The 13,408-nt window shown below is 34.4% G+C and overlaps 1 protein-coding gene across 8 annotated transcripts in view; it reads left to right on the top strand.

Annotated features, from left to right (window-relative positions):
* NARS2 (asparaginyl-tRNA synthetase 2, mitochondrial) overlaps nucleotides 1–13,408 on the top strand; it is a 141,603-nt gene that overhangs the window by 45,288 nt on the left and 82,907 nt on the right. For 7 of the 8 annotated variants that reach the window (XR_004435662.1, XR_004435661.1, XM_033204335.1 and 4 more), the window contains exon 6: nucleotides 6,442–6,536. The exons of the other annotated variant lie outside the window; for it this stretch is intronic. Coding sequence is in view for 5 of the 7 variants with exons in the window: in XM_033204335.1 (XP_033060226.1) it covers nucleotides 6,442–6,536 (95 nt within the window). In the remaining 2 variants the exon portion in view is untranslated. The remainder of the gene's footprint in view (nucleotides 1–6,441; nucleotides 6,537–13,408) is intronic. 8 annotated transcript variants of the gene reach the window in all.

Here is a 13,408-nt window from a genome sequence, read left to right as displayed (position 1 = left end):
GTGTTTAGACTTTCAGTTACATCCCACAGGTTTACTTGTGTGCCACTAATACACTATATTAATTTAGAGGCTTTATACTATGTTTTAACATTTGGTTATTCAGACATTTCTTTTATTGCTGTGTTTCTTGGGATTAACATGAATAGGGATTTTTTTTTTTCATGCTCTTTTCATTGAGAGATTTGTGTCCTAGCTCAGATTTAGGTATCTCTCATATTTCCAGGTCTTATTTCAATTCATTTTTCAATTGAACAAATATTTACAGAGTAACTGCTATTCCCAGGTAATAGGCTAAATGCAGGATCCAATAATAAGACAGTGTCCCTGAGGAGCCCCAATATTTCTTAAGTTGATGGGTTAGCACTGTGAAACAAAAGGTATTTAGTATGAATCTTTGATCTTAAGAGGTTTGAGAATTTGTGAATATACCTGGAGGAGGTTACACTGACAGAGTTCTAATTTATTCACTCATTATCAGTCAGTCTGTCAACAGCCTAAAGGACTTACAGAACTCTCCTCATGTTTCTTACTTTTTTAGGCGTACCAACATTCCAAGAAATTCTGGCTCATAGATTCCTAAAAAAAAGTAACTGCTACTCAGTGTAATGGCTGAAGGTAGGAGTGTATGAACCATGTGATCCATAGAAAATGATGCACAAAGCACACTATAAAAGCCAGTCAGTACCACTACACACCTGTTAAGAGTGGCCAAAATCCACAACACTGACACCACCAAATGCTGACCAGGATGTGGAGCAGCAGGAACTGTTATTTATTGCTGGTGAGATTTAACAGCCACTTTGCAGTACAGTTTGGCAGTTTCTTGCAAAACTAGATATACTCCAACCATAAGAACCAGCAGTTCTGCTCCTTGGTATTTATCCAAAGGAGTGGAAAACTTATATCCACACAAAAACGTGCACATGGATGTTTATAAAGCAGCTTTATTCATAATTGCCAAAACTTGGAAGCAACCAAGATGCCTTTTAGTAGGTAAATGGAGAAATAAACTGTATCTGTTACATCCAGACAACAAAATATTATTCAGCACTGAAAAGAAATGAGCTATCAAGCTATGAAAAGAGCTGGAGAAATTTTAAATGCATATTACTAAGTCAAAGAGACCAATCTGAAAAGGCTACATATTGTACGATTTAAACTATGTGACATTCTGGGAAAGATAAGACTGTGAAGAAGGTAAAAAGATCAGTGGTTGCCAGGGGTTGGGGGAAAGGGAGGGATGACTAGGTGGAGCACATATTTTTAGGGCAGTGAAACTATTCTGTATGATACTGTAGTGGTGGATACATGTCAGTATGTATTTGTCCAAATCCTATGGGACTGTTACATGTCACGAGTGATATGCTCTGACACTCCTGGGAGACCTTAGTTACCTAAGGTGCCTTTCAGCCAGGAGGTACAGTTCCCCTTGTCTTTGAGACTTATCTTGTGCTCATAAAGTCTTTTATAAACTTTGGTCACTCAAAAGGAAATTTTAAACGTGCCAAATTGAATCGAGCTTTATATCTGGCCAGTTTAAGAAAATTTGCCTAAGCTGTAGACATTCACTTCCCCTTTTCAAAGAGCAACTGCTTTCTCCGTGATAAAATTTCAAATGAGAGAAAAGGTCACAAACTCTAGTCAGTAAGACAAGCAAAACCTTAATCTCAGAGAAAAGTGAAAAAATCACAAATATACACAAATAATAGAATAAGAGAATAACAAACGAAACTCCTACCTTAAAGTAGGGCTTCAATTCCAGTCTCATCAGTTGTTGAATCAGGTTGCATAAAGTCTGAATCTCAGTTAAGCCAGGGAGATTCAACCCTGTGAGTGGTCTGACCAAGGACTTCTGCAGTCTTCAGCGAGGTCAGTTGGATGCAAAAGATTCATGCTGGTGCCAGGGCTCCAGCTGTTGGCAAAACAGCAGGGGTCAATGGAGGCCTAATTTGGGTCCCATCTGGTTTGCCAAAGTGTCACCCTGAAATAATCAAGAGGCTCAGAATCCAATTTTAAAAGAGTTTATTCAAGTGCAAAATTTGAGAATGGCCACCCAGAAAAAACAAGACTCCAAAGTAATTGGGTCAGTGCTCCGAAGTGGAGAAGAAGCTAAAGCTTCACTTATATAAGTAAAAACAAAGAAGTTTAGGAGTATTACCACATTTTTAATACAATGCTGATTTATGAGTTACAGCAGTTTGGTTGGTTACAGCTTATTCTTTTTCAGGAAAGATATATTTAAAATTGCATCTCTATCAATTTGGTAGTCATGGGGCCTTTTGCCATCTGAGCTGGGTACATGAAAAAGGAAGGACGTTAATCTATAACAAAGAATTAGTAACTAAGAGGTAAAGGGTACCATTTAATCTTTCACAACATTTTACAGGGCAAGAAAAGTAAGAAAGAGGGTTAATCTATAATAGGAAGAAACAAAAGTTGCAGTGGCTTGCCCATATTACATAGGTCTTACAGTCAGTCACATTTTATTCAAGGCTCAGAATAATTTGAAGTTTCAACAGCTTTCATTTATTTTCACATTAGCCATTTGAGTCTTTATTTCAATGTCTTCTTTCTCATTAGGGAAGCAGATTATTTTCTCTTTTTTGTTTTCTTGGCAGGAGGTCCTTATATATTCTGTCCATTAATCACTTGGCAGTTTTAGATGTTGCAGATATTTTATTGATAATCTGTCATTTATCTGTTAACTTTGCCTATATCTTCCTTTATAAATAGAAGTTCTTAATGTTAACATATATAAATTCATCAGTTTTTCGTTTTATCGTTGGCAATTTGGAGCTCTTGTTAAAGAAATCCTTCCCCACTGATAAATTCACGAAGTTGCGTGTTTATTTCATATATTGTATTGTTTCTTTATCACTACCATAAGTACTTAAGGTTACAAATTTAAGATTACAATACTAAATCTTAAATTTACAATCCTAGGTTGGTAGTTTTTGAACCTACTAAGATTCATTAATTACTTTCAAGAATCGAGGTGAAGCCGGGTGCAGTGGCTCAAGCCTGTAATCCCACCACTTTGGGAGGCCGAGACGGGCGGATCACAAGGTCAGGAGATCGAGACCATCCTGGCTAACACGGTGAAACCATATCTCTACTAAAAAATACAAAAAACTAGCCGGGCGAGGTGGCAGGCGCCTGTAGTCCCAGCTACTCGGGAGGCTGAGACAGGAGATTGGCCTAAACCCGGGAGGCAGAGCTTGCAGTGAGCTGAGATCCGGCCACTGCACTCCAGCCTGGGGGACAGAGCGAGACTCCGTCTCAAAAAAAAAAAAAAAGAATCGAGGTGAAATTTATGTCATAAAATTAACCATTTTAAAAGGTGCATTTCAGTGGCATTTGGTACATTCAAAGTATTTTACAACTGCCAACTCTGTTAAGTTCCAAACATTTTTACCACCCCAGAAGAAAACCCTGTGCCCATTTAGTAGTTACATCCCATTTTCGCCTCCACTCAAATGATGACTCTCATCATCTGTCTCTTTGGATTTACCTATTCTGTATATTTCATATAAATGTAATCATACATAGCCTTTTAAGTCTGTCTTCTTTCACTTACCATGTTTTCAATGTTCATCTATGTTTTAATATATATAAATACATGCTAAAACATTTACTTTTAAAAATATATAGGTATATACATTTCTTATGACTGAATGATATTCCATTCTATATATATATATCATATTTTGTTTAATCTTTTTTCCACTGATGGATATTTAGGTTGTTTTACCTTTTGGCTATTGTGAATAATGCTGTTTTGAACAGTTGTGTACAAGTATTTGTTTATATACCTCATTTTAATTATTTTTGGTATATACCTAGGAATGGAATTACTGTGTCATTTAGTAATTCAATTTTAACTTTTTAAGGAACCACCAAACTTTTTTCCCTAGTAACCACAACCCCTTATTGTACATTTCTAGTTTCCTTCCATTGTCATCAAGGAAGATACCTTGTGTGATTTTAGTCTTTTAAGATTTATTGAGACTGTTTTATGGCCTACTATGTGGTCTACTCTGGAAAATGGCTCATGTGCGCTTGAAAAAAAACATATATTCCTGCTGCTATTGGGTGGAGTCTACCGTTTTTAATTTGCCTTTTTCTTGGCTCAGCATTTGCTTGATTGCTATAAACCTTTACCACTCTTTGAGAGTTCCCACAATTGATTCTGACAGTTTTGCTCATTTTTTCTTTTATTTTTCTGTGACAGGACAGTCCTTTGGAGCTACCTATCCTGCCGTATTTGCTGATATCACTTTTTATAATTACTTTTTACAACCAATATTTTGTATACCCTCTTTAATATTCTGGGATAAAATATATAGGTGATATAACAATACACAGAGAAGTTTTAAAAATCAGTATAATGCTTTAATTGTAATATAAAAGAAATAAAAGTAATTTATAGTAAGGTAGTATGAATTTGTTATGTAAACACTAACATGACATTGGAAAGCATAATGAAGTAGTAGTGTGTTTTAAATAAGTTGGATTAAAGAAATGTAAGAAAAATCAGAATCCATTCTGTACAAGTGCTGATAAATGAAAGTTTAAAACCTAGTCATAGGCCGGGCACTGTGGCTCATGCCTGTAACCTCAGCACTTTGGGAGGCTGAGGCCGGTGGGTCACTTGAGGTCGGGAGACCAGCCTGGCCCACATGGTGAAACCCCATCTCTACTAAAATTACAAAAATTAGCTGGGCATGTTAGCCAGCGCCTATAATCCCAGCTACTGGGGAGGCTGAGGCGGGAGAATCACTTGAACCCCGGAGGTAGAGTTTGCAGTGAGTCAGGATCATGCCACTGCACTCTAGCCTGGACAACAGCATGAGACTGTCTCAAAAATACATACATACATACATAAATAAATAAATAAATAAATACAATCTCGTTGTAAAGACCAGACCTTTTTTTTTTTTAATAATACAAGAAATGAGAGAAACTATCTGAAGTGAAATTAAATTAATACAAATTATAGACTAAAGTGGTGAAGTAAAGTAGAAAGTATGGTAGTCTTATAAATTTGTTGGACCTTAGTTGGGAAAGCAATTCTTTAGTAAATAATGAAGAAATATAGGAGAACAGATCTTTTATTTTAAAATCCTAACATATATCAGGTCAAGTTTTTAGTCTTGAATACTAAATATCTTTGGAAACAATACCCTTTCATTGATAATGAGATTTAAAGATGGACTTTTTTTTAAAAAAAATGAATTCATTGATCTCTGACTAGTATCAAAGTTAAGTTGGAAAAAAATAAGCAGTTATTAGAAAAATAAATGAAAGATTCAACTGATTTTTACAGTACATTTTTTATTTATGCACAGATACTGATACATGATATGCAATATTTTTAGAATAACCAATGAAATTAAATAAGATAATTTTATTTCTTGTGTTACCATAATTTAATATTTGGTACTGTTAAAAGAGTCTTACATTCTCCATTACATATTTTAAATTGACTTTATTGCTTTTGCAGTGATTACACCTTTACACTAAAACATTTTCAAATAAATGCACAGTTTAAAATACAAGACGCTGGGCTCAGGGGACTCATGCCTATTAATCCCAGCACTTCGGGAGGCTGAGGTGGGAGGATCTCTTGATCCCAGAAAATCGAGACCAGCCTGGGCAACATAATGAGACCGTGTGTTTAAATCAACAAAAACAAGTGTAACTTTTTTCCCCAGAAGAGGATATGATACTCATAACTTGATTCAGAAGCTACTGTTTAAATTGTGTTTGGCCTCCAGGTAGTTTGTTTTAGCTTAACTCTTAACAAATGTTGAATGGCTTGTTTCCTACACATTTCAAATGGAATAATCACCCTTTCTATATTGTAAGTTCATAAAGATCTCATTGCTCAGTGTATCTTTTAAAGATAGAGTCATGCTTTTCCTGCTACCTAGTTATGGTGACAGTTAAATGAAATGTTTTTGAAAGTTTATAATGTGTTTATAAAAATCTGTGTTGAAAGCATTACTATTAATATTTTAATAATAAATATGACCTTGCATGTTCCAGAGGCTATTCCCTTGAGATAATTAAGTCTCAGTCCTGAGTCAGCCTTTTAAGATTGTGTGATTCTTCACATTAAAAATTAATTCATAATTTCTTGCCTTAGCTTGCCCCTTAATCAAAATCACTTTTTAGGGGAAGGTGTATTTTGTGACAAAGGTAGTTTGTCCTTTGGTTATTGTATGTTTTGAAAATATGGAGCAAACTTCCTTGCCTTTATTAGCACTTTCCAAGCTGGCGTTTTGTCTTAGATGTGTAACTACCTTTATTTTCACGAGAACAACCTGTCGTCACGTAGATTTAATGGCATTGTGACTTTTAGTTGTGGCATGTATATGAATGTGAAAAGCAAAGCAAAACATTTAATAGTTTTTTGTGGCTTGTGTTTTTGATTTGCAGCCTTCAGGTAAACTAAAGTTACCTGAGAAGAATTTCTTCAATGTTCCTGCTTTCTTAACTGTCTCAGGACAACTTCATCTAGAAGTGATGTCAGGGTATGAAGTTTTCCTTTCTCTTTTGCTTTAATATGGTTTGCTTTGTTATGGTTTGGTTGAGAGTCCTTCCTTTCCCATGCTCAAACCTTAAAGTTGAAATTAGTCTTTATCATTAGTTCACTTGAATTTTCCAAAATATTCAAGCTTCTTACTTGTGATATAGACGTTTGTTTTTAGTGAAAAATGTAACACTGAAAACACAAAGTTGTGATTTTTTTTCTTTTTACTAATCTTTCTTGCTTGAATCCCAAACATGTAATCAGAATTTATTTTAATTAATCATATTTATGGAAGTAAAGGCAATTTATAGTTTATTCCTGAACCAGGTATTAGTCCATTTGATTTTAAAGAGAGTAGTATTTGAAACAGACAGAAGAATTTTTTTTTTTCAGTAATTGGTTTAAATAAAATTAACTCATACCTACATTTTGAGAGGTGTACAACAAATTACATCTTTTAAGTCAGATCAAATGAATTTTAGCAACTGTCAGACCTCTGAAAAGTCACTGTATTCCTTGGGGCCTAACTTTTCTTTAAAACGGGATTGAGCAAGAAGATCTTTAAAACCCTATCTAAATCTTGTATTCTGTAATTCTGTGGGTAATTCCCATTTATGTTTTTTTTTTTAGAGATGGGATCTCGCTTATTGCCCAGGCTGGAGTATAGTTGCACAATCATAGTTCACTGTAGCCTCAAACTCCTGGGCTCAAATGATTTTCCTGCCTCAACCTCCTGAGTAGCTGGGACTGCAGACATGTACCACCGAACCTGGCTAATTTTTTGTAGAGATGGGGTCTTGCTATGTACCAAGGCTGATCTCAAACTCTAGGCGCAAGTGATCTTCCTGCCTTAGGCCTCCCAAGTAACTGGAACTCCAGGCATGTGCCAGCACACCTGGCTAATATTTTAAATTTTTTGTAGAGATGGGGTCTCACCATGGGTCCTAGGCTGGTCTCAAACTCCTGGCTCAAGTGATTCTTCTGCCTCAGCCTCCCAAAGCACTGGCAGTACAAGCATAAGCCACTGAGCCTGGCCTTTGTGGGTAATTTGTTAATGCAGACTCAACAAGTACTTAGTTTTCTCTGTATCTTTTTCTTTAAATATTTTCTCAGTATAGGGATTAGGACTTAAAATCTTTTCCAGAGATAGCTCACTTGAAAGGAAAAGAATCTTTTTGTGTTTTCCATTGTTTTAAAAATGCACAATTGAGAAAACTCAAGGAAAATGTAATAAAATAGTTTGCATGTTTACTTTTGTACTTTGCTAGAAGAATGGAAAGTCAGTGGTGGAATAAAGATGGTCTTGAAAGTAACGTATTCTTTTCTGATTTATCTTTGAAACAACAACTATGTTATTTGATAGTTCCAATAACCAAATGATTGTCATTATTAACAGAATACCATGCAGAAAAAGTGTCATAATAACATTGTGAGATTATAGGATTTGCAGATCTGGATGTAGGAAAGGCTGTGTCAAGCATGTCATGGAAAGTTCTTATGCCTATGGAATTATAATTTTAAAAAATTAAAAACATGACTCATTCAAATACAAAATGAATATGTATCAAAGATTTCATTCAATTCATCATATTACAGAGGAAACAAGTAAAGTAGAAAACTTTCAAAGAGCGTCTGAGGACCTCTGTATTTATAGACATTTTAATAATTGGAGTAAGATTTGCTAGGTCAGTTACAAACTGGTTAATGTCCTACAGGACCAATACACCCTAACCTTTGGGATTATCTCTTCTACCTGACAGAATTTTTTGTAACTCTACTGGCGAAGATCTGTAAATTAACATGTAACTTCACTTAATATGGGTTATTTAGTTCATATTCATATTCAGATATTCAATATTCATGTTGAATATTTAATTCAATATTAAATAGACTAATGGAACAAGTACATTTCCTTTCCCTAAGTAATTAAGTAACCATTGAATGGGCCTTTGTCCCCTTATTATTTAATACCTTGAAAGGACATCATCTTTTTAAGACTACAGCTTTTGGCATTATATTCAAGGTTTGGATAACCTTTCTTAACAGCCTTTTAGTATTCACTTCTATTATTTATAAAGTTAGAGGCAAGGTGTCGTCTCCTCCCTCAGAAGTGTCATATGTGAAATATATAAACTTTGCAAATATTTGTTTCTCTAATATAATACCACTAGTGTGTTAAATATACCTCTTTCCCAGTAAGCGCAGTGAACCACAGAACACAGTGTTCTGTGAAACTTGACAGATTAAATTGGTAGAATATTAGGTTTTGTATTTTTTAGTGTGCCATGAAGTATTTCTACTACTGTCATTCAAATGTTCCTAGTTTAATATGCATAGTTCTAGGACTATTAATATACAGAACATAATGTTTCTGATTAAAGCATGATTTATTCTCCAATAAGAAATGGTTAGTCCTTTTTCCCTCAGCTTTGTTTTTTCTTGAATTCAATTTAACAGACTTCATAAAAGGCAAAAGATTTATGCAATCTGAAGAGAAACCAGAGTATTAACAGACTTTTAAAATGGAGAAAATGATAGTTAAATTTAGACAGTTAACATTTTCCAAAAGGATATCTCTCTTGGTTTAGTGGGTTTATGGTTCCATTTTTAAGCTTTTTTTTTTTAAAGTAAATATTCTATGTTGGAATAATTTTTAATATATAGAAAGTTGAAAAGATAGTGCATAGTTTTGTATACTCCCCATCCAGTTTCCCCCATTGTTAACATCTTCCATGACCATAATACCTTTGTCAAAACCAAGAATTAAGTGTTAGCACATTACTATTAATGACATTCTAGACTTTATTTGGATTTCACCAGCTTTTCCATTAATATCCTTTTTCTTTTTCCAGGATCCAGTTCAGGGTACCACATAAAACTTAGTCGTCGTGTTTCCCCAGTCTTTTCCATTCTGTGACAGTTTCTCAATTTTTCTTTTTTATGACCTGTGGAATGTACTCTAATCTGGGTATGTCTGACATTTTTCTCATGATTAGACTAGGGTTATTTGGGTATTTTGAAAGAATACCACTGAGGCGAAGGCTTGTCCCGTCACATCATATCAGTGGATATGTGATATCTATATGATGATGCTAACCTTCATTATTGGGATAAGGTAGTGTTTGCCAAGTTTCTTTACTGAAAGTATACTATTTTTTCCCTTTTCTTACTCTAATTTTTGGAAGTAAGTCACTAAGTTTAGTCTGCCCTCACTGGGGATGGGAGTTTGGGAAGAGGGAGTTGGAGTTAAGAACCACGCGCAGGAGGGAGAATGTTTGGAATTCTATATGAAAATTTGTTGTCTTTTTATCCTTCTTTATTTTTTATTTGTGTAATCATTTATATCTTAATGGACTCATATATTTCATAGTTTGAATTATAATTCAGTGCTATGTTATGTACTTTGATGCTTAAAACTGTTTTAGTTTTTGTTGTTGGAAACTCATTCAGATTGATTCTTACATCCCTTTGACATGCCCCCCCATATTTTGACTACTTCCTTATTCTCTGCTACTGCAAGATGGCTCAGCTTTTGTTTGCTTGTTTGACATTCATTCACCACCTTTATTTGGTTTTATTTTTTTTTTATGGTCAGTAAAATTACACTGACATATTATTATTCCTCCAAAGTCCATAGCTTTCATGAGAATTCACTCCTGGTGGTCTGCATTCTATGCTTTTGGACAGATGACATGTGTTCACCATTATAGTAACGTATGTAATAGTTTTTGTTGCCCTAGAACTTTTCTGTGCTATTCCTAGCCATCCTTCCTTCCTAACCACTGGTAACCATTGATTGTTTTACCATCTCCATAGTTTTGCCTTTTCCAGAATGTCATGTAGTTGGAATCATACACCATAGAGCCCTTTTAGATTGGCTTCTTTTGCTTAGTAATATGAATTTAAAGTTCCTCCAGGACTTTTCATGACTGGATAGCTCATTTGTTTTAGTGCTAAATAATATTCTGTTGCCTGGATGTAACACAATTTATCAATTCACCTGTTGAAAGACATCTTTTGGTTGTTTCCAAGTTTTGGCAAATTTCCCAGGCTTATTTTTTATTTTCCCTTCCCTAATCCTAAAAATTAGTTATTTCTCCAAAGAGCCCTGGTTCCTTTTATTAGAAGATGGTATTTAGAAGCCAAGATTGGGTCACTGGATATGTTTGCTGTTACTGAGAGATTATTGCTTTTAAGCCTTTCAGTAGACAGAGATTTTTTTTTTTTTAACTAGAGAAAGCTAAGTGGGTTTTCATTGCATTTTGCTTATGAACATAAGTGGTAAGTTCATTCCAAGAGAGATGTAAATTGTAAGACCTGCAATTAAGAAATGTCACATAGTGAAGTATTCCGTTTCTCATTAGTTAAAGTTAGTTGGAGAGAGGTTCAGCCTAAAAAGAAAGAATTTGTATTACTGTTACAGGGATTTTTTTCCTTCTTGGGCATTTTTGTGCTAAGCCATGAAGTCAAGCATATTTTAGGTTAAAACTGATGCTTTTCTCTTGAATGTTGTTGTTGGAGTAAATTAGTACAGTTTTTCTAGAAGAATACCTTTTTACCCAGAATTTCATTTCTAGAAATTTTTTTTAAGGAAACGATCTGACAACTCTGCAGAGAAGCTTAAACAAAAATGTTGAAAGCAACTTTATTTATAATAGTGAAAAGTTACTAATAATATAAATATCCATTCAAGATTGGTTAAACCTCAGTATACCAAGAAAAATAGTCATCGTCATTTATCATCTGGGGCTAATGGGCCTTATTTTTAAAAAATATTTTAAAGCCACCTTGTAGTTAGTACACAGAAGTGTAAATAAAGGGACAGTGAAGATCAACTTTATTAGAAATTTTCAGAAGAGTTTAAGCATAGCAAGTCAAAAAAATTAAACTGTTCTATTGAGAGATAACATGTATGCCCTAAAATTCACCAATTTGAAGTATATAATTCAGTGGGTTTTAGCATATTTTGCAGATGTTCAGATATCACTGTCATAGTTTTAGAATACTTTCCAATATTTATAATTTTAAGGGTTTTTTTAATCACTCCCAAAATACAAATTTTTCCCATTAGCACTCACTCCCTGTCCTCTTCTTTGCCCCCACCCCTGGACAACCACTAATTAATCTAAGTTCTCTCTCTATGAACTTGCCTATTCTGGGTATTTATCATATATAAATGGAATCACACAGTAAATTGTATTTTGTGACTAGTTTATTTCATTTAGCAAATGTTTTCAAAGTTCATCCAACTTGCAGCATGTATCAGTACTTCATTCCTTTTTATTCCCAAATAGCATTCCATTACATGTGTCTATAATATTTTGCTTCATTTATCAGATAATGAGCATTTGGGTTGTTTCTACTTTTGGCTCTTATAAGTAATGTTGCTGCAAACATTTGGGTAGAAGTTTTTGTGTGGACATGTTATCATTTCTCTTTGGTAGATACCTAGGAGTGAAATTAATGGGTCATGCAGTAACTATGTTTAACTGTGTGAGGAGTTGCTAGTCTGTTTTCCACATAGGCTGGACCATTTTACAGTTCCACCAGCAAGAGCAAAAGCATTCCAGCTTCTCCACATCCTTGCAAACGGTTGTTATTGTCTTTTTTATTGTAGCTGTTCTAGCAGATGTAAAGTAGTATCTCATTATGGTTTTGACTTGCATTCCCCTGACTACTAATGATGGCTTTTCATCATTAAGCTCAGTGAGCACTTGAAAAGGTGTGGAGCATCCTTCCATGTGCCATTTGTATATATTTTATTTGGAGAAATGTCTATGTAAGTCCTTGAGTTAGTTTTAAAATTGGATTGTCTTTTTATTGAATTTTGAGAGTTCTTTATATATTCTGCATACAAGTCCTTTATTAAATATATGATTTGCAAATATTTTTTCCCCGTTTGGTGGATTTTCTTTTCACATCCTTGATGTTGGCAAACTCAGATTTTCATTTTCACTTTTCTGGGTTTTGAAAGTGCTCCAGATGGGCATAGCCTATTGAATGCAGCTAACTGGTGAATACTGCCATGCATGAACCCGGAACGTATGCTGTCCTTTGAATACTGATTCCAGATTTTTAAATACATCTTTAATAGGCTCTAATTTATTATTACTTCTGAATCTTGTACTTACATTATTTTAAAAACATGCTTTTGAGTATTTTGTCCCCTTATAATTTTGTTGAAGGGAGAGTGGCCATCTTTTTTGCCCCATAATTCCAAAACATTTTTATTTTTAGATTGTACACCAATTAGAATGATCAAATTAATGAATTCTTTCTATTTCTACATCATGGTTTTTTTTCCCAAACACCTTTATAAAATACTTGCTTCAGCATTTGTTCACTTATTAACTTTATTAAGTTTTGGTATACAAATATCATAAATGATGAAGGAATATTGCCACATATCCTTTTAGGAAATGGGATGGTCCAAGTTCTTGTAAATTATTACATAATTAAATCCTTATTGTGGGATGACTCATTGGAGGAAAATAATGTGTTTTTTGTCTTGAAATGTATTTTTCACTTAACAGTTCTTATGTTTGAGAAAATTCACTTAGATAGATATCATTATCTGAAAGCTCTTTGAGATTTCACTTACACAGCCAATTTTATCATCATCATTAGAGAGTAGATTGTCAACTAGGTGCAATGGCTCATGCCTATAATCCCAGTGCTTTGGGAGGCTGAAGTGGAAGGATCACTTGAGGCCAGAAGTTTGAGACCAGCCTGGGCAACACACGAGACCCTATCTCTACCAAAAAAAGAATATATATATATATATTAACTGGATGTAGTGGCACATACCAGGATTCCAAGCTACTTGGGATGCTAAGGCAGGAGGGCACTTAAGCCCAGGAGATTGAGGCTGCA

The sequence above is a fragment of the Trachypithecus francoisi genome, unplaced genomic scaffold (genome assembly GCF_009764315.1).
Source record: "Trachypithecus francoisi isolate TF-2019V2 unplaced genomic scaffold, Tfra_2.0 Lachesis_group8, whole genome shotgun sequence".
Lineage (NCBI taxonomy): Eukaryota > Metazoa > Chordata > Mammalia > Primates > Cercopithecidae > Trachypithecus > Trachypithecus francoisi.
The sequence above is the reverse complement of the archived record's forward strand: the minus strand, read 5'-3'. Positions and strand labels throughout refer to the sequence as shown.